This window comes from Balaenoptera musculus, chromosome 6 (assembly GCF_009873245.2).
Source record: "Balaenoptera musculus isolate JJ_BM4_2016_0621 chromosome 6, mBalMus1.pri.v3, whole genome shotgun sequence".
NCBI classification, from domain to species: Eukaryota; Metazoa; Chordata; class Mammalia; order Artiodactyla; family Balaenopteridae; genus Balaenoptera; species Balaenoptera musculus.
In genome coordinates, this window is record NC_045790.1 from 111,445,197 (window position 1) to 111,471,882 (window position 26,686).

Below are 26,686 nucleotides of genomic sequence, written 5' to 3' on the forward strand. Positions count from 1 at the left end.
TCTTTGGAACTTGGGGAAGGCCTAGGAAGCTAACGTTTTTCTACAGCCAAGACGCAGGTGGAGGACATGGCGGGGTTAGGGTGGGGGGGGGGTCTTCTTTGGGAAGGCCCTGTAGGGTCCTGCTCGGTTACAAAATTGGTTTTGTCTGCTCAGGCAACTTTCAAGGCTGGTCTTCGTTTGTTTTTTATTTTAACAAACCCATTTTCCTGATGGGGAAATTGAGGAGCAGAGAGATTACATGGCTCGCCCAAGGCTTGCGGCTGCAAATGGACCTCCAGTCAAGATAGCTGAGCTGGTGTGTTTGCACAGATACAAGCTCCAGACACGGAGGAGTACATCATCGTCCCGTTCCAAGACAAGAAAGGTAAATACGGTATCCAGGCCCTTGAGAGAAGAAGGTCCTCGTTGCCGAGTGCCCATAAAGGAGCCAGGAGCAGATTGTGCCGTGGGGGGGTGGGAGTCAAAGCCACAGCCCCATGCACAGCAGCAGGGTTCTGGAACTGGCCCTCTGCATTCTGCGGGAGCCTGAAAGGGTCTGTGCTTGTGTGAAACTGAAGCAAACTGCTACCCCAATGGCTCTGAGTAGAGTCCTCTCCCAGAAAGTGGAACGCTGGGCCTGACAGCACGTGGGCCACCTACATGGTGCAGAAACCTCAAGTGGAGAAATAAAAGATGGTCCACAGCCAGTGACTTCCTTAGAAGCCACCATAGAAGCTACCTGCCTCATACACCAGGGCACGCGTGCGGTACACACAGGGTGCCTTTAGAAGTCAACTCCTGCCGACCATGAAATCATGATGCTGCTGAAGGCCACGAGGAAACCCCCCTACTGTGCAGCAGTCAGCAGGTGTGGCAAATGGGCCGAATCGCATCTAAGAAACTACAGTGATTTGAAAAGGATTTAAAACCAGGTCTATAAAAGTGTTTGAAAACATGGCAACTAAATGCAACACATAATCCTGGACTGGATTCTGTCCTGGCAAAAAAATGTGCTGGAAAAGGCATTGTTGGCTCATTTGTCCCATTCTTGCAACTTGTCTCTGAGCTTGAAATTATTTTCCAAGAAAAAGTTTTAAAAACCATTTGAAGAGAAAGCACATGGAATAGAGAGCATCACCACAGAAAAGACATTATGAAAAACATGCAGATTTTAAAAGAACCAAATGAAAATTCTAACCGTGAAAAGTAAAGACATCAAGATGTTTTGCAGAGCTCACCCCCCCCCCCCAGCTGTGGTTTGTCTGAGGTTTTTCTCTCCTGTGATTGAATTTATGGATTCTTGGAAGGAATATACAACATCAGAGCTTCAAAATACCTGCACCACCTCTGTTTCCTCATGGTTACTTTTCCCATTTGTTTATTTCTGTCTCTTTCAATGAGATTCTTTCTTCCCATCTAAGGTGGATGAACCCGGTCCCTGTTGATATTTTAGAGCAGGGGACTCGAAAGATGGTTAGAAGTTCTGAGTGTGTGGGTGAGGTTTGTTTGGCTGGGTACATTCATTGAGGAAACCCTGATATTTCTATACGTCTGTTGGTCTATCCTGACTGCTGGCTTCCTGTGAGCACAGAAAATGAACACCACAGCAATTGTTTTAGAACTGAGACCAACAAAATATTCTTTTCAGGGGGGAGTATTTTGTCACTGACATTGTTTAGAATTACTGTCCCACGGTTATTAAAAGCAGAGCAGCTTTTAGCCAGTTTTATTATTGTCTTCAAACAATGCACCCCCTTGTTGCCTGCACCCACCCAGGGTGGACCCCTTCCACCCTGCTGCCCGTGGTGTGTAACCTCCTCCTCCTTGGGCTAAGCTCTGGGTTGTTTCACCCTCTCCGGGTTAGCTTTTGCCTCTTCCGTCATCACCAAAGCCAGCTCCCTGCATTAAATGTCCCCTGTTTCTTTTAAATACTCCAGGTGGTTTCCGCTTTCCCAGCTGGATCCTGATTGCCCCAGAATCAAGTCCTGCTTTCGTGTCTGGAGACTCTCTCATGGTGGGTTGTTTGCCTGTGCGTTTTGCCTTTGGGGGTTGTGCACTTATCTTCAGGGGCGCTTCTTCTGTGGGAATCTTGTCCTCTTGGATGGGGGTTGTCCCACCAGAGTAGTTTTGCTTGGGAGAAATCCCAGCGCTCTTTCCTGGAGCCACTATTTTCTTTTTAATGTCAATTTTTTAAAGTCGGGGTTTGTGGACCACAACAACGGGCTGAACTTGAAACCCAGACCCATGTGAGGAATAGGCCTGTGGTTACAACTCCTAGGGAGACTTTGTTTCCTCATCCAGAACCTAGTCTGGGTCAGACTGGCTTCCTTGTCTCCTCTGTGAGCCATGGGCAGATTTTATTTTGTGTTCATCGCTCTTCATCCCAACTCCCTGCTTCGCAGACCCAAGGTTTCATCTCCTGTCCACATCTGGGTGCAAAACTTAAGCCGAGACCAGCTTAAGAGACCACTAACCCACCACAGTGCACAGACAGCACCCGCCTCCATCCCCTCCAGGCTGTGTCGGTGTCCGCTCTTCCTTGGTCCCTGGGGATCTCCCTTACTATCTTGGGAGCTCAGCCATGAATTTAAATTGCCGTCTGGCTTGCCTGCGTAGTGTAGCATTTCTCGGTGTTTGGAGTGAGACCTGCTTTGAGTTCTCCAGTCTGGTAAGTTTCAGGGACTAGAAGTCTCACACACACATTGTTTTAAAACCCAGGAGATTTCATATGACAATCTGTATTTCTGGCTTCTCTTGCTGGGCAAAATAAAAGGAAGGATTCGGCAACTCGGATCCCCAAGGCCTTTTCTGGCCACAGATCCATCCAGCCGTGCTCTCCGGCTTGCCCCAGTCTCCCCTTGCCCTTTCCCAGTTGGGCCTGGGCTGCTCCCCTCCTCCCACCCGCCTCCAATTCGGCTTCCTCCCCGGGGGGCCGCCGGGCGCGGGTCCTGCCGAGGCGGCCAGGCTGGCGGGCGCCCGCAGGTTCGGGCCCCAGCGCCGGGGCGCGCGTGGAGCCGCCTGTTGACACAGCCGCGGGCAATCCAGGCGGTCAATGATTAACCGGCCGCGCTGCCGGCACCAGGAAACCCGAGCCGCCCGTGAAAGCGGAGCCGGGCCCGACGGCGGCGGCGGGAGGCGCCGGGCGCGGGAGGCGTGCAGCCCAGCTGGTCTCGCCATGGACGCAGGTAAGGGCGGCGGGCCCGGTGCGCGCTCCCGGGGGTCCCGGCTCCCGGGGAAGGCGAGGGCGACCCCGCCCCGGGCCCCGAGGCTGGTCTGCCCTGGGACGCCTCTCCCTCGCACCCGGAACTGAGGGGCCCGGAGGCCGCTGCGGGGAGTTCGGGCACCTTGGCCGCAGCCCCCTCCGCCGGGGAGGGGCAGCCCTCGGCGCAGCCCCCGGGCGGGCAGCAGGTGCCCGGCAGTGGCGATGTGGGGGGCACGTTCCCCTCCCTCCCCCACACCCCGTCCTTCCTCTAATGACTGTTCACCGGGCAAAGGTGGTGAACGGGCTAGGCTGCAGTCCTTGGAGCGGGGAAGGGGGCCACCCTGGCAAGGGGGGCAGAGACAGGGCCAGGGAGGGAGAGAGAGCCGGGAAGAGATGGCAGGAGACCCCGCAGACTGACTCGGGGACCGAGAGGCGGGGCGGGGGGCGGGGGACGTGCTGGGTAGCTGGGCAGACGGGGTGCGGGGCGCGGGGAGGCTCAGCCCGGCAACTCCGGCGGCCCGCGGCGCAGCCAGCCCTGGGCGGGGCGGGGGGCGGTGAACCGAGACCCCGGCCTTGCCCTCGGGGGTCCCAGGCTGGCCGGGCAGGGGGTCGTGGTGACGGCGGCGGGACCCGGAGCCGCAGGCGGTGCGGAGTCCGCCTGACCCACCGCCCCCGCGAACCTGGGGCGGGCGCACCTAGATTTCTTCTGCAAGGGGCTCCCGAGGGGCTGCTGCTGCGAATGGGGACCGGCCCCGCCTGACTTCATCTGCCGCCCGCACCCCGGGCCCTCGAGCACCTCCCACCAAACTCCCGGCCCCCCTTTCCGGCTGGAATGTCCCGCCGAGGCTCGGGTGTCGAGAACCCGAGAACCCGAGGCCACGGCCGGGCAGCCCCGCCAGCAAATTTATTTATTCTGCAGCCCTATCTCCGCGTCATCGGGCCAGGTATTTACCCAGGCGGCCCGGGTAGCTGCGGTTTTTGTTATGATAACTGGGGCAGGGGATCGGCGTCTCCCCGGGGCACTCCCGTGCCAGCAACCGAGGGAGCGCCTCCTAGGCTCAGGTTACCTACTGGGAGCCTCAGTTCTCTCACCTGTGAAACGGGATAATAAGACACACCTGAGGCTGACCTGAGCTACTGTAAGGAAGCTCTCAGAACAGAGCCTGAGCTTGTGTCCACTGTTATTATTTTTATTATTTTATTTTAATTAATTAATTTATTTTTGGCTGCCTTGGGTCTTTGTTGCTGCCCGCGGGCTCTCGCTAGAGCGGGGGCTACTCTTCGTTGACGTGCGTGCGCGGGCTTCTCACTGCGGTGGCTTCTCTTGCTGCGGAGCACGGGCTCTAGGTGCGCAGGCTTCAGTAGTTATGGCTCGCAGGCTCTAGAGCACAGGCTCAGTAGTTGTGGCACACGGGCTCAGTAGTTGTGGCTCACGGGCTTAGTTGCTCCGCGGCTTGTGGGAGCTTCCCGGACCAGGGCTCGAACCCTTGCCCCCTGCATTGGCAGGGGGATTCTTAACCACTGCGCCACCAGGGAAGTCCCTGTTATTATTTTTAAATGATCGTTACTATTATTATCCTCATTTACAGATGAGGAAAGGGAGACATGGAGAGTTTGTCTCTAAGGTCGCAGAGCCAGTGTTCACGGGGTGGCACAGCTGGCTCAGGGTTAATGCAGATGTCATGTCTGTTCCTCAGGGCCTGGCACCTGATAGATGCTTAAAAATGGTAGCTGCAGTTCCAAGCACTATCACTGCTATTCACTTGGACATCTTAGTGGCAAAGCTTCATTCACTTAGCAGCCCCACAGGCACCTGACCCTGCTGAAATCATGGTATTTCTGTGGGGTTTGTGTAGAGAATTCTTTTTTTTTTTTTTAAGTATAGTTGATTTGAAGTATAGTTGATATCCAGTGTTGTGTTAGTTTCAGGTGTACAGCAAAGTGATTCAGTTATGTATATATTCTTTTTCAGATTCTTTTCCATTATAGGTTATTATAAGATATCGAATATAGTTCCCTGTGCTCTACAGTAGGTCCTTGTTGTTTATCTATTTTATATATAGTAGTTTGTAGCTGTTAATCCCAAGCTCCTAATTTATCCCCCATCCCTTTCGGTAACCATAAGTTTGTTTTCTATGTCTGTGCATCTGTTACTGTCTTGTAAATAAGTTCATTTGTATCAGTTTTTTAGATTCCACCTATAAGTGATATCATATGATACTTGTCTTTCTCTGTCTGACTGACTTCACTTAGTATGATCATCTCTCGGTCCATGCAGAATTGTATTTCTGAGCCTAGAACACTAGTCCACAGGAGTTGCCCAGTGGAAACGTGTGGGATTGAATGGCTGGCGGCTGGGTGCCTCTGCCTAGCTGCATATTCAGAGGGTGGTTTGGGGGCTTTGTGTACCAAGGGTGGTGGATTTTGGCTGAGAGCTTCATAAGTAGGTCAGCAAGTGGCCTCTGGGCTTAGAGGAAGGCCCTCTAGCGTAGACAGCAAACACAACTTCTCATTTTCCCCACAATGTTCCTTTTGTTCTTGTTGCCTTATTTGAAAACTCCAGCCTTTGGCTGGGTCGGTGAGGTTGGGAGCTGCTCTGGTGTCTCCCGCAGGGACATTTAGGCCACACCCACCCTCCAATAGATCAGCAACCCTGAAGATCCCCACGGAGGTCCTCTTGGAAGAGCCCAGCTCTCTGGATCAAACTCAGAAGTCACAAACCTTGCTGACGTTACGTGTGATCTCATTGCTCATTGGCTTTGATTTCCCCCACTTCTTACCGATTCCCCAAACTGGCCGGAACACCCTTCCAGTTTCTCATCTCCCAGCCGCTTCCTAACCTCAGATAACGGTAGCCAGGGTTAGTGGAGCGCCCAAGCACTGTACATGCATACACTCATTTCATCCCCACAATAACCCCGAGAAGTGGTGGTGTCCCCATTTTAAGGATGAGGAGACTGAGGAGGCACAGGGAAAGGAAGCAGCCCGGGCGGTCTGGCCCCTGAGCTCCAGCTCCTGATCATGACCCAGAACCTCAGCCCAGGGACTTCCCTGGTGGTCCAGTGGTTAGGACTTGGTGCTTTCACTGCTGGGGCCCCGGGTTCAATCCCTGGTCGGGGAACTAAGATCCCGCATGCTGCGTGGCATGGCCAAAAAAAAAAAAAAAAGAACCTCATCCCGTATCCACCAGGCCAACTCTGCCCTGGGCACTGAGCAGGGAGAGGAGAGATCTGATCTGCCCTGTTGCTCTTGTCAGCTCCCTTCCCCTCCTCCCCCCGGGTGCTGCCAGGCCCGGTGCACCGCCTCCGTACTGCCCAGGTCCGTCCGCTTGTCCATAGCCCTCTGGCTCTGGCCACTGCTGTGTCTCCCTTTATTCCGCCTTTGCCTCCTCTCCTCACTTCCAACGCTCCCAAAGGAAACTTTCTGCGTCAATTATCAGTTGGCTTTTGTTGCGGAACAAACCAACCGCGAACCGAGTGGCCTAAAACAACAGACATTTATTATTTCTAATGATTTTGCAGGTCGGGGCCAGCTCACTGGGGCTGGGTGGTCTGGGGGCTGGTAAGCCATTGGCTGGGAGCCCCCATTCTCCTCCTTGGAGCTGATCCAGTGGGCTCCGTCATGGCAGTGACAGAAGGATTCCCAGAAGTGGGAGAGAGCAAGCCCTAGCGTGCAAGTGTTTTAGAACATTTTTTCTATAAAGAATGTTTTAACTGTATTTGGGGTACAATTTAAAATGTACGCTTTGATCAGTTTTGATGTATTACGTATCTGTCAAGCTATCACTACATCAGAATAAGAATCTTCATCACCCCCAAAAGCTTCCTTGTGCCCTTGGTAATCCCTCCCTGCAACTATGGAATGGCTTCCTGTTCCTCTAAGAAGGCCTATTCTAGGATTTTATATACATGAAATCATATAGCCTGGACCCTTTTTGACTGGCTGCCTTTCCTCAGTCTAATGATTTAGCGATCCATCCATGTGGGCTGCTGTGCGTATCCACAGTTCATTCCTTTTCACTGCTGAGTAGTTGTGACTGTTAAACAAATTATAGATGGTCCCCAACTTACGATGGTTCAACTTCTGATTTTTCGACTTTACAGTGGTGCGAAGGTGATGTGCATTCGTTAGAAACCATATTTTCTGTTTTGAATTTTGATTTTTCCCGCCCTGGTGACATGCATTGGCACGATGCTGGGCAGTGCCAGGGCCTCTGCTCCCGGTCAGCCACGGGATCACGGGGGTAAACAACTGATACATTCTGTACCCATTCAGTCATTCTATTTTCCATTTTCAGTACAGTGTTCAACAAATGACATGAGATACTCAACACTTTAGTATCAAATAGGCTTTGTGTTAGATGGTTTTGCCCAACTATAGGCTAATGTAAGTGTTCTGAGCACGTTTAAGGTAGGCTGGGCTAAGCTACGATGTTCCAGAGGTCAGGTGTACTAAATGCTATTTTGACTTACGATATTTTCAACTTTAAAAAAAAAGTTATTATCATTTATTTTTTTTGGCTGCGTTGGGTCTTTGTTGCTGCGTGCAGGCTTTCTCTAGTTGTGGCGAGCGGGGGCTACTCTCCGTTGTGGTGCGCGGGCTTCTCATTGCGGTGGCTTCTCTTGTTGCGGAGCACGGGCTCTAGGCGTCTGGGCTTCATTAGGTGTGGCACGAGGGCTCAGTAGTTGTGGTGCACGGGCTTAGTTGCTCCGCGGCATTGGGATCTTCCCGGACCAGGGCTTGAACCCGTGTCCCCTGCACTGGCAGGTGGATTCTTAACCACTGTGCCACGAGGAAAGCCCGATATTTTCAACTTTTGATGGGTTTCTCAGGAGGTGACTCCATCGTGAGTTGAGGAAGAGCTGTACCCTCAACACTTAGGTTTTAAACAGCCCCCATTTATTACTGCACAGCCTGGTGTGGCTGGGCTGGGCGCCTGTGGCTTGAGTTTCTCCTGAAGTTGTAGCCAAGTCATCAGCCGGGATGCAGTCACCTCAAGACCCAGCAGAGGCTGAAGGGCTGCCTGCAAACGCACTCACCTGGTTGTTGGCAGGTTTCGGTGCCTCCTGGGTTGTTGGCTAGGGCCTCAGTGTCCTGTTGCGTCACGTGGGCCCCTCCCGCCGTGGTTCACTTCCTCCTGGAGTTGCTGGAGACAAAAAGAGAGTAATTGACAAGAAGCCATGATCTTTTTAAAACGCAATCTTGGGACTTCCCTGGTGGTGCAGTGGGTAAGCCTCCACACTACCAACGCAAGGGGCCTGGGTTCGATCCCTGGTCGGGGAACTAGATCCAGCATGTGGCAACTGAGACCCGGCAAAGCCAGAATAAATAAATTAACGAATAAATAAATAAAATATTTTTTAAAAAAGCACCTAATCTCAGAAGTGACCCCATACCTGCTGCCATAGTCTCTTCATTAGAAGTCATGCAGGGAGTTCCCTGGGGGTCCAGTGTTAGGACTCTGTGCTCTCACTGCCGAGGGTGCGGGTTCGATCCCTTGTCAGGGAACTGAGATCCCACAAGCCAAGCAACATGGCCAAAAAAAGAAAAGTCACGCAGTAAAAAAGTCATGCAGTCCGGGACACTCAAGGGGAGAGAATTACATGTCAGGAGGCAGGGATCATAGAGCTGCCTCTGCAGATGTATTCCAGTGTATGGATACAGCACAATTGCTTTATCCATTCGTCTGGTTGTGGACTTTTTGGGTTGTTTCCAGTCTGGGTCTACTGCAAACAGAGTTTCTATACACATTTATGTGGCTATATATTTTTATTTCCCTTGAGTAAACACCTAGGAGTGGAATAGCTGAATCTTATGGTATATGTATGTTTAACTTCTTAAGAAATTGTCAAACTGTTTCCCAAAGTGGTTTACTATTTTATTTTCCTACTTGCAGTGTTTGTTTCCTGCTTCCATTGTTTTACATACTTACCAAAGCTTGCTAAGGTTAGGTTGGTTGGTTTTGTTTTTAATTTTAGCCATTCTAATGGATGTGTAGTGATATCTCGTTTTAATTGGCATTTCTAATTTTGATGGCATTTCTGATGACTAAAGACATGGAGCATCTTTTTATGTGCTTATTGGCCATTTGAGTGTCTACTTTGGTGAAGTAGACAAATATTTCGTCCACTTTCTTATTGGGATATTTGACTTATTATTGAGTTTAAGAGTTCTTTATACAGTGTTGATACAACTCCTTTGTCTGATATATGTGTTATATTTTCTCCCACTCTGTGATGTGACTTTGTATTTCTTAGTGATGTCTTTTGAAGAAAGTTTTTTATTTTGAAGTCCAATATATGCATTTTTTTTCTCTTATGGATCATGCTTTTGGTGTCATGAATAGTATTTATTTATCTAGTCTAAGGTCACAAAGATATTCTCCTATATTTTTTCCAGAAGTTTTATAGTTTTAGGTGTTACATTTGGGTTTATGATGTATTTTAGTTAATTTCTATGTTGTGAGGAAAGAGTCAATATTCACTTTTTTCCCACAAAGATAGCCAGTTGCTCTTACACCAATTATTAAAAAGACTTTCCTTTCCCCATTGAATTGCCTTAGAACCTTTGGCAAAAATCAAATGACCAAATAGATATGTGTGTCTGTTTTGATGCTCTACTATTTTAATGCTACATTGATATATGTGTCTATCATTTCATTAATATGAACTGTCTCGTTTATTGTAGATTTATAGTAAATCTTGAAATCAGGTAAAGTCCTCCAATATTTGTTTTGTTTTGTTTTTTTAAAGAATGTCCTTTTTATTTATTTTTTTAAAAGCCAAGCATTTATTTTAATAAGCATGCATAGTTAATATTTTTAAAATGAATTTAGTGCTTTACAACAGCTAGAAAACTTTCTGTTTAGACAGAAAACTTTCCTCAACTTCTTTACAGTTATTTCAAAAGGATTACATGAATTTATTATACTCTGTCCTGTGTTTCATCCTCTTAGTATTACGATAATGCTAATATTTTATGCTAATTCTTACTGAACTTCGATAATCTACGTCATATTTGAAAGGTTAGAATTATACCTTCTGGAAATCTTCAAATACTTACAATCACTGAGAACATTTACTCTATTCTCACATGTCCATTTTAAGAAGAATTTTAAGGTAAAAAAAGTCTTCCCCACTAATCCCTCCATTCCTCACACCATCATATATAACATATTTTTTCACCTGCTTGGAATCGAGAATTACGTGGTCAGCCCCAAATCCTTCCTACCTAAAATGCTCTTTCATCCTTTAAAGAGTTTTTTGTTTATTTTTTTAAACCTTTATTTTTTTTGGCCGCGCTGTGCAGCTTGCGGGATCTTAGTTTCCCAACCAGGGATCAAATCCGTGTCCTTGGCAGGGAACTCCCCAGATATTTTTTCCTTGTGATGAGAACTCCTAGGATCCTCTCTCTTAATAACTTTCATACTTAACATTCAGCAGTGTTAATTTATCATGTTGTACATTACATCCCTAGTACCCATCTTATAACTGGAAATATTTTTATCTTATAACTGGAAATTTGTACTTTCTCAAAACATTTTTGGCTGTGCAGATTGTGGGATCTTAGTTCCTCAACGAGGGATCCAACCCGCGCCCTCGGCAGTGAAAGCACGGAGTCCTAACCATTGGACTGGGGAATTCCCTGTTTTTAAATTTTTTTAAGCCATTAAAAAAAAATTGAAGTATAGTTAAATTACAGTGTTGTGTTAGTTTCAAGTGTACAGCAAAGTGATATATATATATATATATATATATATATATATATATATATATATATATATATATACCCTTTTTCAGATTCTTTTCAATTATAGGTTATTACAAGATATTGAATATAGTTCTCTGTGCTGTACAGTAGGATCTTGTTGTTTATCTCTTTTATATATAGTATTATAGTTTGTATCTGCTAATCCCAAACTCCTTATTTATCCCTCCCTCCCCCCTTTCCCCTTTGGTAACCATAAGTTTGTTTTCTGTGTATGTGTCTGTTTCTATTTTGTAAATAAGTTCCTTTGTATAATATTTTAGATTCTGCATATAAGAAATATCATCTGATGTTTGTCTTTCTCTGTCTGACTTACTTCACTTAGTATGATCATCTCTAGGTCCATACATGTTGCAGCAAATGGCATTATTTCATTCTGTCTCTCTCTTTTTTTTTTTTGGCTGAGTAGTATTCCATTGTGTGTGTATGTGTGTATTACACATACATACATATATATACGTATATACATATATATACACACACACACACATATATATATATATATATATATATATATATACACCACATCTTCTTTAACATTGACTTTTTTTTTTCTTTTTTGGCTGCGTTGGGTCTTTGTTGCTGCGCGCGGGCTTTCTCTAGTTGCGGCGAGCGGGGGCTACTCTTCGTTGTGGTGCACGGGCTTCTCATGGTGGTGGCTTCTCTTGCTGCGGAGCATGGGTGCTAGGCGCCCGGGCTTTGCCTATTTTAGCTCCTTTAATAAAGGAGCCACTCCAGCCTTTTTTGCTTACTGTTTATTTGGCATATCTTTTTCCACCCATTTACTTTCAGCTCTCTGTGTCTTTATATTTAAAGTTTATCTATTGTAGGTTGCTTGTAAGTCTTGGTTTTTATTCATTATGTCAATCTCTGCATTTTAACTGGAAAGTTTAGACCATCAGCATTTAAAGTAATTATTGATATGGTTGCATTTAAGTATATAATTTTATTACTGTTTTCTCTTTGCCTCTGTTTTGTTCCTCTTCCACTCCCGTGCTGTGCCCCACTCCCTACCTTTTTTGGGTATTATTTAAATATTTTTTAGTATTCCATTTTATCTCTTGGTGTTGTGACTGCATAGCTTCATGTTATTTTTTTAGTGGTTGCTCTAGGGGTTAAAATACATACCTAACTTTTCATAGTCTACTTAGAGTTAGTATTGTATCACTTCCAGTAAAATGTAGAACCTTAGAGGTCTCTTTACCCTCATGCCCATCCATTTATAAGCTTAATAAGTGTTATAGTTTTCATGTGTAATACATCTGTACACATTGCAAACTCATCATAAAATGTTATAATTTTGGCCTTCAACCGTCATATATTAGAGGATTTAAGAGGAAAAAAATTATCTTTTATTTTCACCCCAATAATTATACATCTGTGGTTCTTCCTTTATTTCTGAAGTTTCAAGTTTACCTCTGGTATTATTTCTTTTCAGCCCAAAGAACTTCTTTTAGACTTTCTGTTAACAGAAGGTCTCTGGCAAGGAATTCTCTTAGTTTTCTTTCATCTGAGAATGACTTTATTTTACTTGTGGTAGGCAGAGCTCTAAAGATGACACCCAGGTTTCCCTTCCCTAGTTATTCAATCAAACACTAGTATAGGTACTGCTGTGAAGGGATTTTACAGATGGAATTAAAGTCTCAAGTCAGTTGATCTTAAAATACAGAGTTTTTCTGGGTGGGCCTGACCTAATCAGGTGAGCCCTTTAAAAGCAGAAATATCTCTCTACCTGGTAGTAGAAGGGAAGACAGGGAATTTTGAAGCATGAGAGGGATCTGATGTGCATCCCTGGCTTTAAAGATCAAAATAGTCACATGGGAAGGATGGTGAGCAGCCTCTGGGAGCAGAGAACCTCAGACCCACAGAACTGGAATTTGCCAACAACCTGAATGAACTTGCATATAGATTCTTCCTTAGAGCTCCAGGTAAGAGCCCATTCCAACTGACACCTTGATGTTGGCCTGGTAAGACCCTGAGTTGAGTCAGCCTGGACTTCTGACCTACAGAACTGTGAGTTAGTACATGAGCATTTTGGTAATTTTTCCCCATTAAAAAAAATTGTTGTAAAATACACATAACATAAAATTTATCATCTTAACAATTTTTAAGTGTACAGTTCAGTGGTACTAAATGCATTTACATTGTTGTGTAACCATCACCACCATCCATCTCCATAACTTCTTTCATCTTTCCAAGCTGAAACTCTGTACCCATTAAATAATGTCTCCATTCCCCCCGCTATCCCAGCTCCTGGTAACCACCATTCCCCTTTCTGTCTCTGAGTTTGACCACTCTAAGGACCTCAGACCGTGGAATCATACAATATTTGCCTTTTTGTCACTGGCTTATTTCACTTAGAGTAATGTCCTTAAGTTTCCTCCTTGTTGTCAGAATTTCCTTCCTTTTAAAGGGTGAATAATATTCCGTTGTATGGACAGACCACACTTTGCTTATCCATTCATCTGTTGGTAGACACTTGGGTTGCTTCCACCTTTTAGTTTTTGTGAATGGTGCTGCTGTGAACATGGGTGTATAAATATCTCTTAAAGCTCCTGCTTTCAGTTCTTCTGGGTATATACCCAGAAGTGGAATTATTGGATCATGTGGAAATTCTATTTTTATTTATTTATTTATTTAAAACATTTATTTATTTATTTAGCCGCACCGTGAGGCTTGTGGGATCTTAGTTTCCCAACCAGGGATTGAACTCAGGCCACGGCAGTGAAAGGGCCGAGTCCTAACCACTGGACTGCCAGAGAATTCCCTGGAAATTCTATTTTTAATTTTTTGTGGAATTGCCATATGGCTGCACTGTTTTACATTCCCACTAACAGTGCACAAGGGCTCTGATTTCTCCATATCCTAGCCTCTGGGTTTTATTATATTTTTGATTGTAATCATTATAATGGATGTGAGGTGGATGGGTGTTGTAAGCCACTATATTTATGATAATTTGTTATACAGCAATAGAAAATGAATACATGCCTTTATTCCTGAAGGACATTTCCTTTATGTTTTATTTTATTTTATTTTTTTTGGCCTCGTGGCATGTGGTACCTTAATTCCCCAACCAGGGATCAAACCCGCCCGCCCCTGCTCTGGAAGCACTGAGTCTTAACCACTGGACCACCAGGGAAGTCCCTGAAGGACATTTCCTTTAGATATCGATTTCTGGGTTGATCCACTGTCTTCTGACCTCGGTCGCCTCTATGGAAATTCAAATTGTTGTTCCCCTGTATATAACGTGTCATTTTTCTCTGCCTGTTTTCAAGGCTTTGTTGTTATCTTTGGTTTTGAGAAGTTTGATGATGATGTATCTGGGTGGTTTGCTCCCACAGAGTGCCTGTTCTGGATTTTCTGAGTTTTATGAATTTGTCTTTCACCACATTTAGGAAGCTAGCAGCCATTATTACTTCAAATATATTTTTCCTAAAATCTGTCCTGGGACTTGACTGGCACACAGAGTGAAGACCCTCTTGTGTTACCACACATGTCCCTGAGGCGCTATTCTTTTTTTTTTTTTTTCCCCCTTAATCTGTTTGTTGGATTGGTGCTTCTTCAAGTTCACTGACTTTTTTTTCCCTGTCACCTCCATTTTGATATTGAGACCAATCAGTGAATTAAAAAAAAAAAATTCAGATATTATGTGTTTTTTTCCCATCAAACTTTATAATTCTTTATTGAGAGCTTTTCTCAAGTGTGTTTATCTTTCCTCATGGAGCCTAGTTATAACAGCTGCTTTTTCTGATAATTCCAACGTCTAGGTCATCTCCAGGTGGACATATGTTGATTGTCTTTTCCCTTGAGGACTGGTCACATTTTCCTAGTTCTTTGTATGGTGAATGATTTTAAGATTGTGTCCTGTACATTGCGAATATTATGTTGTGTAGATTCTCAGTCCTGTTATAATTCCCTGGAAAGTCTTGATATGTTTTGTTTTAGTAGGCAATCAACCTGGGTTGTTTCAGATCACTAGTTGTTTCACCTTCTATGAGTAGCCTTTCCAATCTTGGTCCAGTTTTCTGTTTTTTTATTGAGGTACAATTGCCATAACATTACATTAATATCAGGTGTACAATGTAATGTTTTGATATTTGTATATATTGTGTAATGATCACCACAATAAGTCCAGTTAACATCTATCACCATAATAGTTAGAAAAATTGTTTTCTTGTGATGAGAACTTTCAAGAACCACTCTTCTAGCTACTTTCAAATATGCAATACAGTATTTTTTTTTTAAGGTTTTTTGTTTTGTTTTTTGGCTGTGTTGGGTCTTTGTTGCTGCGTGCAGGCTTTTTCTAGTTGCGGCGAGCGGGGGCTACTCTTCGTTGCAGTGTGCGGGCTGAGACATTGCTGTGGCCTCTCTTTGTTGTGGAGCACGGGCTCTAGGCGCGTGGGCTTCAGTAGTTGTGGTACACAGGCTCAGTAGTTGTGGCTCGCAGGCTCTAGAGTGCAGGCTCAGTAGTTGTGGCACACGGGCTTAGTTGCTCCGCGGCATGTGGGATCTTCCTGGACCAGGGATCGAACCTGTGTCCCCTGCATTGGCAGGCGAATTCTTATCCACCGCGTCACCAGTGAAGTCCCAACAATACAGTATTATTAACTATAGTCACCATGCTGTACACTACATCCCCAGGACTTATTTATTTTATAAACTGAGTTTGTACCTTTTGACGCCCTTCACTCATTTTGCCCACCTCCATCCCCATTTCAGGCAACCACCAATCTGTTCTCTATATCCATGAACTCAGATTTTTTATTTTTTAATTTTTTTTTCATATTTCACATGTAAGTGAGATCATGCAGTATTTATCTTTCTCTGTCTGACCTATTTCACTTAGCGTAATGCTCTCAAGGTCCATCCCTGTTGTTGCAAATAGCAAGATTTCATTCTGCTGAATAATATTCTATTGTGTGTGTGTCTAGATATGTACCATTTTCTTTATCTGTTCATCCATTGGTGGACACTTAGGTTGTTTCCACATCTTAGCTATTGAAAATAATGCTGCAATGAACGTGTGGGTGCATATAGCTTTTTTTTTTTTTTTTTTTTAAATATGTGCCGTGCTAGTTTTTTTTTTTTTGTTTTGTTTTGTTTTGTTTTGTTTTAACTTTTGGGTTTATTTATTTATTTATTTATGGCTGTGTGGGGTCTTCGTCTCTGTGCGAGGGCCTTCTGTAGTTGGGGTGAGTGGGGGCCACTCTTCATCGCGGTGCGCGGGCCTCTCACTATCGCGGCCTCTCTTGTTGCGGAGCACAGGCTCCAGACGCGCAGGCTCAGTAAATTGTGGCTCACGGGCCTAGTTGCTCCGCGGCATGTGGGGTCTTCCCAGACCAGGGCTCGAACCCGTGTCCCCTGCATTGGCAGGCAGATTCTCAACCACTGCGCCACCAGGGAAGCCCGCATATAGCTTTTTGAGTTAGTGTTTTCGTTTCCTTCAGATAAATACCCAGAAGTGGAATTGCTGGATCATATAGTAGTTCTACTTTTAATTTTTTCAGGAATCTCCATACTGTTTTCCATAGTGGTGGCGCCAGTTTATGTTCCCACCAACAGTGCACAAGGGTTCCATTTTTTCCACCTCCTCACCAACACTTGTTATTTCTTTTTGATGATAGCCATTCTAACAGGTGTGGGGTGATATCTCATTGCGGTTTTGATTTGCATTTCCCTGATTGAGCATCTCTTCATGTACCTGTTGGCCCCCCTTATGTCTTTGGAAAAATGTCTGCTCAGATCCTCTGTCCAGTTTTTTATAAAAAAATTTATTTATTTATTTGGCTGCGCTAGGTCTTAGTTGTGGCACACAGGATCTTATTCGCAGCATGCAGGCTCTTAGTTGCAGCATGCTTGTGGGATCTAGTTCCCTGACCACGGATCAAACCTGAGCCCCCTGCATTGGGAGCATGGAGTCTTAACCGCTGGACCACCAGGGAAGACCCCTCTGCCCAATTTTTAATTGTGGGTTTATTTTTTGCTATTGAGTTTTATGAGTTTTTTATATACTTTGGATATCAACCCGTTATCAAATATATGATTTGCAAATATTTTCTCCCATTCAGTAGGTTGCCAATTCATTTTGTTGATGGTTTCCTTTGCTGTGCAGAAACTTTTTAGTTTGATGTAATCCCAACTTGTGTGTTTTTGCTTTTGTTGCCTTTGCTTTTGGCTTCAAATCTAAAAAAATCATTGTCAAGACTGATGTCAAGAAGCTTACTGCCTATGTTTTCTTTTGGGAGTTTTATGGTTTCAGGTCTTACACTCAAGTCTTTAAACCATTTTGAGTTAATTTGGGGGTATGGTGTAAGATAGTGGTCCAGTTTCATTCTTTTGCATGTGGCTGTCCAATTTTCCCAACACTATTTATTGAAGAGACTGTCCTTTCCCCATTGTGTATTCTTGGCTCCTTTGTCATAAATTAATTCATGATATATATGTTGGTTTACTTCTGAGCTTTTTCTTCTTTGACATTCATCTGTGTGTCTGTTTTTATGCCAATACCACACTGTTTTGATTAGTGTAGCTTTGTAATATAGTTTGAAATTGGGGATCATGATGCCTCCAGCTTTGTTCTTCTTTCTCAAGATTGCCTTGGCTATTTGAGGTCTTTTGTGGTTCCATACAAATTTTAGGATTGTTTCTCCTATTTCTGTGAGAAATGCCGCTGGAATTTTGATAGGAGTTGCATTGAACCTATAGATTGCTTTGGGTAGTATGGATATTTTAACAACATTAATTCTTCCAATCCATGAGCACAGACTATCTTTTATTTGTCTTCTTCAATTTCTTTCACTGAGGGCTTATTGCTTTCAGTGTACAGATCTTTCATCTGCTTGGTTAAATTTATTCCTAAGTATTCTATTTGATAGGTATTTTATTCTATTTGATAATGGGATAATTTTCTTAATTTCTCTTGTAGTTTGCTATTAGTGTATAGAAATGCAACAGAGTTTTGTATATTGAATTCATATTCTGCAACTTTACTGAATTCATTTATTAATTGTAAAGGTTTTTTGGTGGAGTTTTTAGGGTTTTCTGTATATAATATGTCATCTAAAATAGTGACAGTTTTACTTCTTCTTTTGCAATTTGGATTCCTTCTATTTCTTTTTCTTGTCTGATTGCTGTGGCTAGGACTTCCAATACTCTGTTGAATAAAAGTGGTGAGAGTGAGCACCCTTGTCTTGTTCCTGATCTTAAAGCAAAAGCTTTTCAGTTTTTTTTTTACCATTGATATGATATTGACTGTGAGCTTATCGTACGTGACCTTTATTATTATGTTGAGGTACATTTCCTCTATACCCACTTTGTTGAGTGTTTTTATCATATATAGATATTGAATTGTCAAACGCTTTATCAACATCTATTGAGATGATCATATGATGTTTGTTCTTCATTTTGTTTATGTGGTATACCACATTGATTTTTTTGCAGATGTTGAATCATCCTTGCATCTCTGTAATAAATTCTATTTGATAATGATGTATGACTCTTTTAATGTATTGTCGAGTTTTGTTTGCTAATATTTTTTGTTGAGGATTTTTACGTCTATGTTTATCAGGGATATTGGTCTGTAATTTTCTTTTCTTGTGGCATCCTTTTATGGTTTTGATATCAAGGTAATGCTGGCTTCATAAAATGTGTTTGGAAGTGTTTCTGCCTCTTCTACATTTTTGGTAGAGTTTGAGGATTGGTATTAATTCTTTGAATGTTTGGTAGCCATCTGGTCCTGGATTTCTGTTTGCTGTGAAGTTTTTGATTACTGATTCAGTCTCCTAGTAATCAGTCTGTTCAGATATTCTTTCTTATGATTCAGTGTTGGCAGATTGTATGTGTCTAGGAATTTATGTCTCCTAGGTTGGCAAATTTGTTGGCATGTAATTTTTCATAGCAGTCTCTTATGAGCCTTTGTATTTCTGTGGTATTGGTGGTATCGTGTCCTCTTTCATTTTTTATGTTATTTATTTGAATCTTCTCTTTTTTTCTTAGTCTAGCTAAAGATTTGTCCATTTTGTTTATCTTTTCAAAGAACCAGCTCTTAGTTTCTTTAATATTTTCTATTGTCTTTTTAATCTCTATTTTATTTATCTCCACTCTGATCTTTGTTATTTCCTAACTTCTGCTAGCTTTTGGGCTTCATTTTTTCTAGTTCCTTGAGGTATAGAGTGTTTTTTTGAGATTTCTGATGTTGTATAGGTATTTATTGTTATGAACTTTCCTCCTAGAGCTGCTTTTGATGCATTGCATAAGTTTTGGTATGTTCTATCCATTTTCATTTGTCTGAAGGTATTTTTTTATTTATTTATTTTTTGGCTGCACTGGGTCTTTGTTGCTGTGCACAGGCCTTCTCTAGTTGCGGCGAGTGGGGGCTACTCTTCGTTGCTGCGCCTGGGCTCTCTCTTGTGGCTTCTCTTGTTGCAGAGCATGGGCTCTAAGCACGCAGGCTTCAGCAGTTGTGGCGTGTGGGCTCAGTAGTTGTGGCGCATGGGCCCAGGTGCTCCGTGGAATGTGGGATCCTCCCAGACCAGGGATTGAACCCATGTCCCCTACATTGGCAGATGGACTCCTAACCCCTGCGCCACCAGGGAAGTCCCTGAAGGTATTTTTTTAAATTTCACTTTTGATTTCTTCTTTGACGCATTGGTTGTTCAGTAGCATGTTGTTTAATCTCCGTATTTGTGAATTTTCCAGTTTTCTTTTTGTAATTGATTTCTGGTTTCATACATTTGTGGTTGGCAAAGATGCTTGATATGATTTCAATCTTCTTAAATTTATAAAGCTTACTTTGTGGCCTACCATTATTTATCCTGGAGAATGTTCCATGTGCACTTGATGAGAATGTGTATTGTTTCTTTTGAATAGAATATTCTGTATATATCTGTTGAGTTTATCTGGTCTAACATGTCCTTTAAGGTCGCTGTTTCCTTATTGATTTTTTCTTTTTTGTTTGGATGATTTTTCCATTGATGTAAGGTGGGTATTAAAGTCCACTATTATTGTATTGCTGTCGATTTCTTTCTTAAGGTCTGTTATTATTTGTTCTTATGTTTAGGTGCTCCTATGTTGGTTGCATAAATATTTACTAATGTTATATCTTCTTGTTGGATTTGACCCCTTTATCATTTTGTAATGCTCTTCTTTGTCTCTTTTTACAGTCTTTGTTTTATAGTCTCTTTTTGTTACATAAGTAGAGCTACCCCAGGCTTTTTGGTTTCCTTTTGCATTGAATATGTTTTTCTATTCCTTCATTTTCAGTCTGTGTGTGTGCTTACATATGAAGTGAATCTTCCGTAGACAGCATAGAGATGGATCTTGTCTTTTTATCCATTCAGCCACTCTATGTCTTTTGGAGAATTTAGTCCATTTACATTTAAAGTAATTGATAGGTATGCACTTATTGCCATTTTGTTAATCGTTTTCTGGCTTTTTTAGTGGTCCAGTTTTTAAAGTCTTTCTTATGCTGGTCTAAGTCTGTCCCCTTCACATGCAGCTTGGGGGTGAGTCTAAGACTTGTGTGGACCCATTCTAAGATGACTAACCGTTCCAGTTTACCTGGGACTAAGGGGTTTGCCTGGATGCGAGATTTTCAGTAGTAAACCCGGGGAAGTCTTGGGCAAGCTGATATACGTTGGTCACCCCAGTTCACATACAAAACTAGGGGATCCCCCTCTGAAGCTACTTCCTCTCTAGGATTTCCCCACTATTTCCATTCTGCAGGGGCCCTTTCCTGGTTCCTCTGGCTAGAATGACAGAGTTTCCAGTGGAGTTTTAGCTGCTCATTCTGGTGCTCTATCACGTGGCTCTGTGACTGGAGCTTTGCGCTTCAAGGGAAATGAGAGGAAAAAAATGGGAAATTCACCCCCTTTATGGTCACTTCTGCGTTCTGACTGCACTCCACAATCTGCTTGCTTTTGTTCACTTTTCAGGGTCTTTGGGTAGTTTCTTCTGTGTTTTGTCTAGCGTTTTTAGTAGTGATCAGCAGGAGAGAGAGGCTTTAAAAAACCGGTAAAATATATGTAAGATTTACCATTTTAACCATTTATAAGTGTACAGCTCAGGGGCATTAAGTACGTTCATGCTGTTGCGCAACCGTCACCACCCTCCACCTCCAGAATGTTTTCATCATCGCAAACTGAAACTCTGTCCCCATTAAACACGAACTCCTCATCCCTCGCCAGCCCCTGGTAATGTGGAGAGATGTAGGTTTTTAAAGCCTCTGTGTGCAAGATGTTTATTAATTGGCCAAAGCAAGTCACATGGCCAAGTCCAGATTCAAGGGGTAGAGAAATAGAGGGAACAGCATGGGTAGAGGTGTGGAGGCATGAACACCAGATGCGTGTGTAGGAAATGCCCTGAGTGAGACCCTGGCTGCTGGAGGAAGTGGGTGGGGAGCTCTCAGGGGCTCAGTACTCCCTGCCATTGGGGATCCCTTCCCTAAGGATCCCTGGCCTGACTCCACCCACCAGCTGTATGGGAGGTGGAGGTGGGGGGAGGGATGGGAGGGGGATTTCAGCAAGGCTCCTCCACCCTCACCAGCGCTGTCACTGTCATGTCTGGTTTACTTAATTCTCTGCCTTCTGTAACCCTTCAAGACACTCAGGAAATGAACCTCCAAAGCCACACCCTGGGCCCTGGGCTCTGGGCTGCCTGTCACTGCTGTGGGTCCTTGAATGCCCACCCAGGTCCACGGGGTCTGCCCCAGGACCCTTCCAGGCTGTTCCTCCAGGACCTACCTGAGGCCTAGAGGTGCTCAGCTGGTCAGAACTGCTCTCAGGAGGTGCAGGGGGACCTTCAGGACTTGCTGGGACCAGCTGGGGTGCCTCCAGAGTCTATGGTATGGATGCTGGAGGCCAGGACCAGGGAGGGAAGGCAGCTGGGCAGCTGAGGGTCTCTGAGCGCCCTCCAAGCTGCTGGGTGGGCTGCTCTCTGCCCACTGCTCCTGGCTGCTCCCTGCCCCTCCCCCACCCCATTCCTGTTTCTGTTCCTTCTCTGCCTCAGTAGGCACTTGGCCCTTAGAGACCTCCTGGCTCTTTGAAGTCACTCGCTTGGCCGGGGTCCGACAACTCCAGAGCCGAGAACCTGATTGGCTCAGCTGATCTCCTCAGACCAGCCCCCATTGGATGGTGTCTCAGCACAGCCTATGAGGGGGCTGCCCTGTGCTGAAGCTTCTTCCCTGGTTTAATCGGCTGCGGCAGCAGGACCGTGGGGGTGGCGCCACCTCCCAGCAGGGGCAATCTGGAGCCAGGGGCTGGCCAGTGTGGGCAAGGCCTGCCTTCCACCCCAGCCGGCCATATGTGCTGGCTGTGTGATCACCAGGAAGGCACTTCACCTCTCTGAGCCTTGGTTTTCTTGTCCTACTGTTGCACTTTGGGGAAAGATTCAAGGGCCCAGCTTGGAGAAGCCTGAGTGCGGGGTTCATCAGGGGTCAGGATCGGCACGGTCATTGTGACTTTCTCCTTGGAGGCGCTGTGTTCTGGCGTTTGGGGGGAGGACTCCCACCTGGCCCGGCAGCCTCTTGGGGGCTCACCACCCCTGCCATTTCTTCCCAGGAGCAGACGCGAAAGGGGGCGGCAGCCCCGAGGACGCCGGGAGCGCCGCGCGCCCCGAGCTCCCGCAGCTCCCTCGCCGCCCGCAGCTCCTGGAGGAGGACGGAGGGCCCAGCGAGGAAGCGGCCGCGGATGGAGGCAGCGCCCCCGCGCTGGAGGGCACCCCCGGCGATCCCCTGGCCGAGGCCTCGGCGACGCCCCCTGCCCAGGACCAGGCCCAGGCTGCGGGCGAGGCCAGGCAGGCGCCCAAGGCGGCGGCCGGCGGGGTCCCCAACATCGGCTTCGTGGGCGAGCCCCCGCCCTACGCGCCGCCCGACCCCAAGGCCGCGCACCTGCTCTACCCGCCGCCCTTCCCGCAGCCCGTGCTCTTCCCGCCCGCGCCCTCCGCCTCTGCCCTGTACCCCCCGCCCGCGCCGCTCTTCCCCGCGCCCACCGCGCAGCCGCTCTTCGCGCCCTTCCCGGTGGTGAGTCAGGCCGCGGGCGCCGCCCCCTCCCCGTTCACTCCCCCCTCCCCCCTCCCTCCTCCCTCCTCCCACTCCCTCCTCCCCTCGCCCCTCCCTCCTCCCACTCCCTCCTCCCCTCGCCCCTCCCTCCTCCCCCTCGCCCCTCCCTCCGTCCCTCCCTCCCTCCCTGGGCTGGAGAGTTTGGCGCACAGGAGGTGAGAGGTCACCACAAGCACCCGGCAGGGGAAGCTTCTGTGCCCAGGGGCGCAATAGAAAAGGGCTCCCTCAGCTTGGGGATTGGGCGGGAGCGCGAGGCTTCCCAGCAGTGGGGGCATTTGAGCTGGGTTCTATGGGATGAATAGGAGAGTTGAGGCAGAGGAGAGAAGGAGGGCACAGCACAGGCATGCAGGGGGCCAAGGCCGGTGTGTTCTGGCAATGACGGTGGTTGGTTCAGCTTAGTGGCGGGGGGAGGATAGGAAGGTGGGATCCACTGTGAGGGTCCCCAGGGCCTTTGGTAGGAGATGACTTGATTAGATTTTTAGGAAAAAACAAAACAAAAAAAACACTGGCTGCCCGTGGAGGAGAGCTTCGAGGTCCCCCCTGGTGGGGACCCAGTGGGGACATGGAGACACTGGTGGCTGGACCCTGGACTGAGCACTTTGTAGAGGGCAGAACCCTGAGACTCCTGGGGGCTGAGTGACAGGCTGGGGGTGCCGAGGGAGCGGGCAGAAGGGGGGCCTTGACCCCTGGGCGACCCGCAGCCTCACTGGGTGGGGCTTGGCAGTGGGTGGAGTGACGGGTCCACTGCTGTCGCAGGCTGCGTGCTCCCTAACCACGCCGTGGCCTCTGCCCTCACAGTACAACAGCCCCGTTGCCGGTGTGCCAGCCCCGGCCACCGTGGAACACAGGCCCCTGCCCAAGGACTACATGATGGAGTCCGTGCTGGTGACCCTCTTCTGCTGCCTGCTCACCGGGCTCATTGCTGTCGTCTACTCCCACGAGGTAGGTGGGCGTGGGGCGGTCCTCGGTACAGCCCTCCCAGCCTGCAGCCCCTGGGCCCCTGGCGTTTCCCCCTGAGAAGGGTGGCAGGATTGGGAAATCGGTGCCCAGTTGTCTGTGTGGTCCTCGCCCTGTCCTCTGCTGTCTCTGCTCCCTACCGCTCAAGATCTGCCCTAGAACATTCAACTGAAACAATTCACACTGAGGGTGTGGATGATTAAGGCCCAGGGAACTGCCTGTCCGGTGGGGGCTTGTGTTTAATTGGGTGGAGACTGCCATCCCCCCATCCACTCGCTTCTACCCATCCGCCTCCATCTGTCTAGCTACCCGTCTGTCTGTTCACCCACTACCCACCCATCCATCCACCGTCTCTCTAGTCTCCATCTATTCATCCATCCATCCACCCCTCTGCTCATCCATTAATGCACCCATCTGTCTACCCATCCAACCACCTATCCCTGTCCGTCCGTCCGTCCATCCATCCACCCACCCACCATCTCGACAACACTCTTTCTTCTTCCTCCGTCCCTCCCTCCTGATTGTTTCTGACCATGGCCAGGCAAGAGGTTAGACCCTGGGGACTTAGCACGATGGCAGTGTGAGGACATGCTAATAGAGTAGGAGGGCCCTGGGGCTTTTGCTCAAGGCTGACCCGGTGACAGCCCTGGCCTCCCTCCGTGGTCAGGCCCCCGTCATAAGCTAGACAGGCCTGTGGGGAGAAGGACGCTCTCAGGGCGGCTGAGGGGCGGGGCTCGGGAGGCTGCTGCCCGCCTGTCCCTTCTGGCTCCACCGCCAGCTGTGTGGCCCTACGGGGGTCACTTAACCTCTCTGAGCCTTCGTTGCCTCCTCTTCAGAGTGGGGACAACGATGACACCAAACTCAGGGCCGTTGTGAGGATGGCAGGCGATGGCGCGGAGGGCGCGGGTCTGGCGCAGGCCCGTGGCTGGCAGCCACCACCTCCATCGCTCCTGCTCCTTTGCGAGCTGTGGCCCCGGGGAAGGCCCCTGACCGCCTCGCGGGCTCAGCGGTCCAGTCTGCGCACTGGGGCCGGGCCCGACGGTGCCTCCGGGAGGGAGCGGGGACTCTGTGTCCGCTCACCCCCCCGTCTCGTTGCAGACTCGTGCGGCCCTGGGCAGGGGGGACCTGGCCCAGGCTGAGGAGGCCTCGCGCAAGGCCCGCTCGCTTGTGCTCTTCAGCCTGCTCTTCGGGGTCTTCGTGTCCACCAGCTGGGTCATCTACGTGGTGGTAGCACTCTACCTGCCCTGAGGGCTGGTGGCTCCCTCGGGGACGTCGGGACACCCAGGGACTCCTGAGCTGGCCAGACTCTTTCTGCGGACTTGGATCCCTGCTGGTGGCCATCTGTCACCCAGAGGGGACCGGGGCAGGCTCAGAAGAAGGTGGGCTTTGCAGCCCTCTGTACGCTCTTGGCTGGGCCTCTGCCCCTGCAGGTGGCCCCAGGCAGTGTCCTAGCCCGAGGTGGCCCCAGGGCCCGGGCCCAGCTGTGGTACAGGGGCCTGAGTTCTTCCTGGAACTGTGCTGGCAGTGCCCCCATGCCCCTGGCCTTCACTTGACCCCTGAGAGACCAGCAGAGGGACCAGTGCCCTCACTGTCCTCAGCGCCATCTGGAAGGACATTGCCACCTCCGGCCTCCCCATCGCCCAGCCCAGCCCTGGGATCGCAGGGCAGAGCTGCTGGGCTTTCTTTCTCCCTGTTGGGGAGTTGAGAGGAGCGGCCTCCTCTCTCCTGGGTCGCTCCTGGAAGGTCGTACTGCGTCCCAGCCCCGTCTGGTGGGGCAGGCTCTCTCCTGATGACCCCATGTCCAGAAACCAAGGCCACGATGTCCGGTCAGTAAACAAACAGCAACACCCTGGGCAGAGCGTCTCATTGCTGCGTCGGGGCTGTTGCTTGCCCTGGGTCACTGTAGGGTGAGTGGGACGCATCTGTCCACAGCTGGGCCCTGGGGCTCCCACGCCGGCCCCTCTGAGATGCTGGGGTTTGCCCAGTCTGTGCAGCGCGGTGTCTGACTTGTGCACGTGGCGGTGGAGCCGCTGGGTACCGATGGCGGGAATTTCTGTAGGGTCTTTCGCGGGCCAAAGGTGATGAGAGAGCAAGGAAATCCATCTGCATGGAGAGAGGAGGAAGGGGGCCCCCTGGCTGAGCCATAAAAGATTGAGAGCTCAAGTGAAATCAGGTGCTTTCTGAGCACTGACCAGCACTGGGAGCTGAGGCAGGACGACAGCCCATCTCAGCCCTCGAAATGGTCCAGGGGCTGGAGAGATGGGGATGCGGAAGTAGGTGAGGAGTGATGACGCTTGGAGCCTGAGAGGTGGCCTCACGGTCTAGGACCTGGCGTGGCCCGGAATTAGGATATCAAACCCTAAAATGCATGATTGCCGCGAAAAAGAAGGAGGAAGCTGTATTTTAGGGGTCCGTAGATGCCAAGAAGCATTTGGTAGACCCCAACTGCCATAGCTCTTCCTGTTGCTAAACTCTTACCTAAAATCAGAATAGAAAGAAACCATCTAGACCAGTGTGCCTTGAACCTCAAAGTACATTATGAAACTACCTGGGAAATCTTATTAAAATGCAGATCCTGATTCAGTAAGTAGGGCCTGAGATCCTGCATTTCTAATGAGCTCCCAGGTGCCGCTGAAGCTGGTAGATGAACCAACAGCATATCGTGTGTTAAGTGGGAAATTACTAAAACCACTAACCAGGACCAAGCCATGGGTGCCCCCTAGAGT

The 26,686-nt window shown here is 47.6% G+C and overlaps 1 protein-coding gene across 3 annotated transcripts; it reads left to right on the forward strand.

Annotated features, from left to right (window-relative positions):
* PRRT1B (proline rich transmembrane protein 1B) lies at positions 1-25,812 on the forward strand. 3 transcript variants are annotated; one of them, XM_036856688.1, is made up of 6 exons: positions 1-57; positions 154-1,339; positions 1,917-1,993; positions 22,504-22,964; positions 23,802-23,945; positions 25,059-25,208. In XM_036856688.1, the coding sequence occupies exons 2-6, from the start codon at positions 1,164-1,166 to the stop codon at positions 25,206-25,208; spliced, it is 1,008 nt and encodes a 335-aa protein (XP_036712583.1). In that variant the 5' UTR covers positions 1-57; positions 154-1,163. The 3 variants fall into 3 exon arrangements, with proteins under 3 accessions (XP_036712583.1, XP_036712585.1, XP_036712586.1); XM_036856690.1 differs by lacking the exon at positions 1-57 and having other exon boundaries at positions 93-1,339; positions 25,059-25,812; XM_036856691.1 differs by lacking the exons at positions 1-57; positions 154-1,339; positions 1,917-1,993 and adding an exon at positions 3,001-3,164.
* Positions 25,813-26,686: the final 874 nt, after the last annotated feature.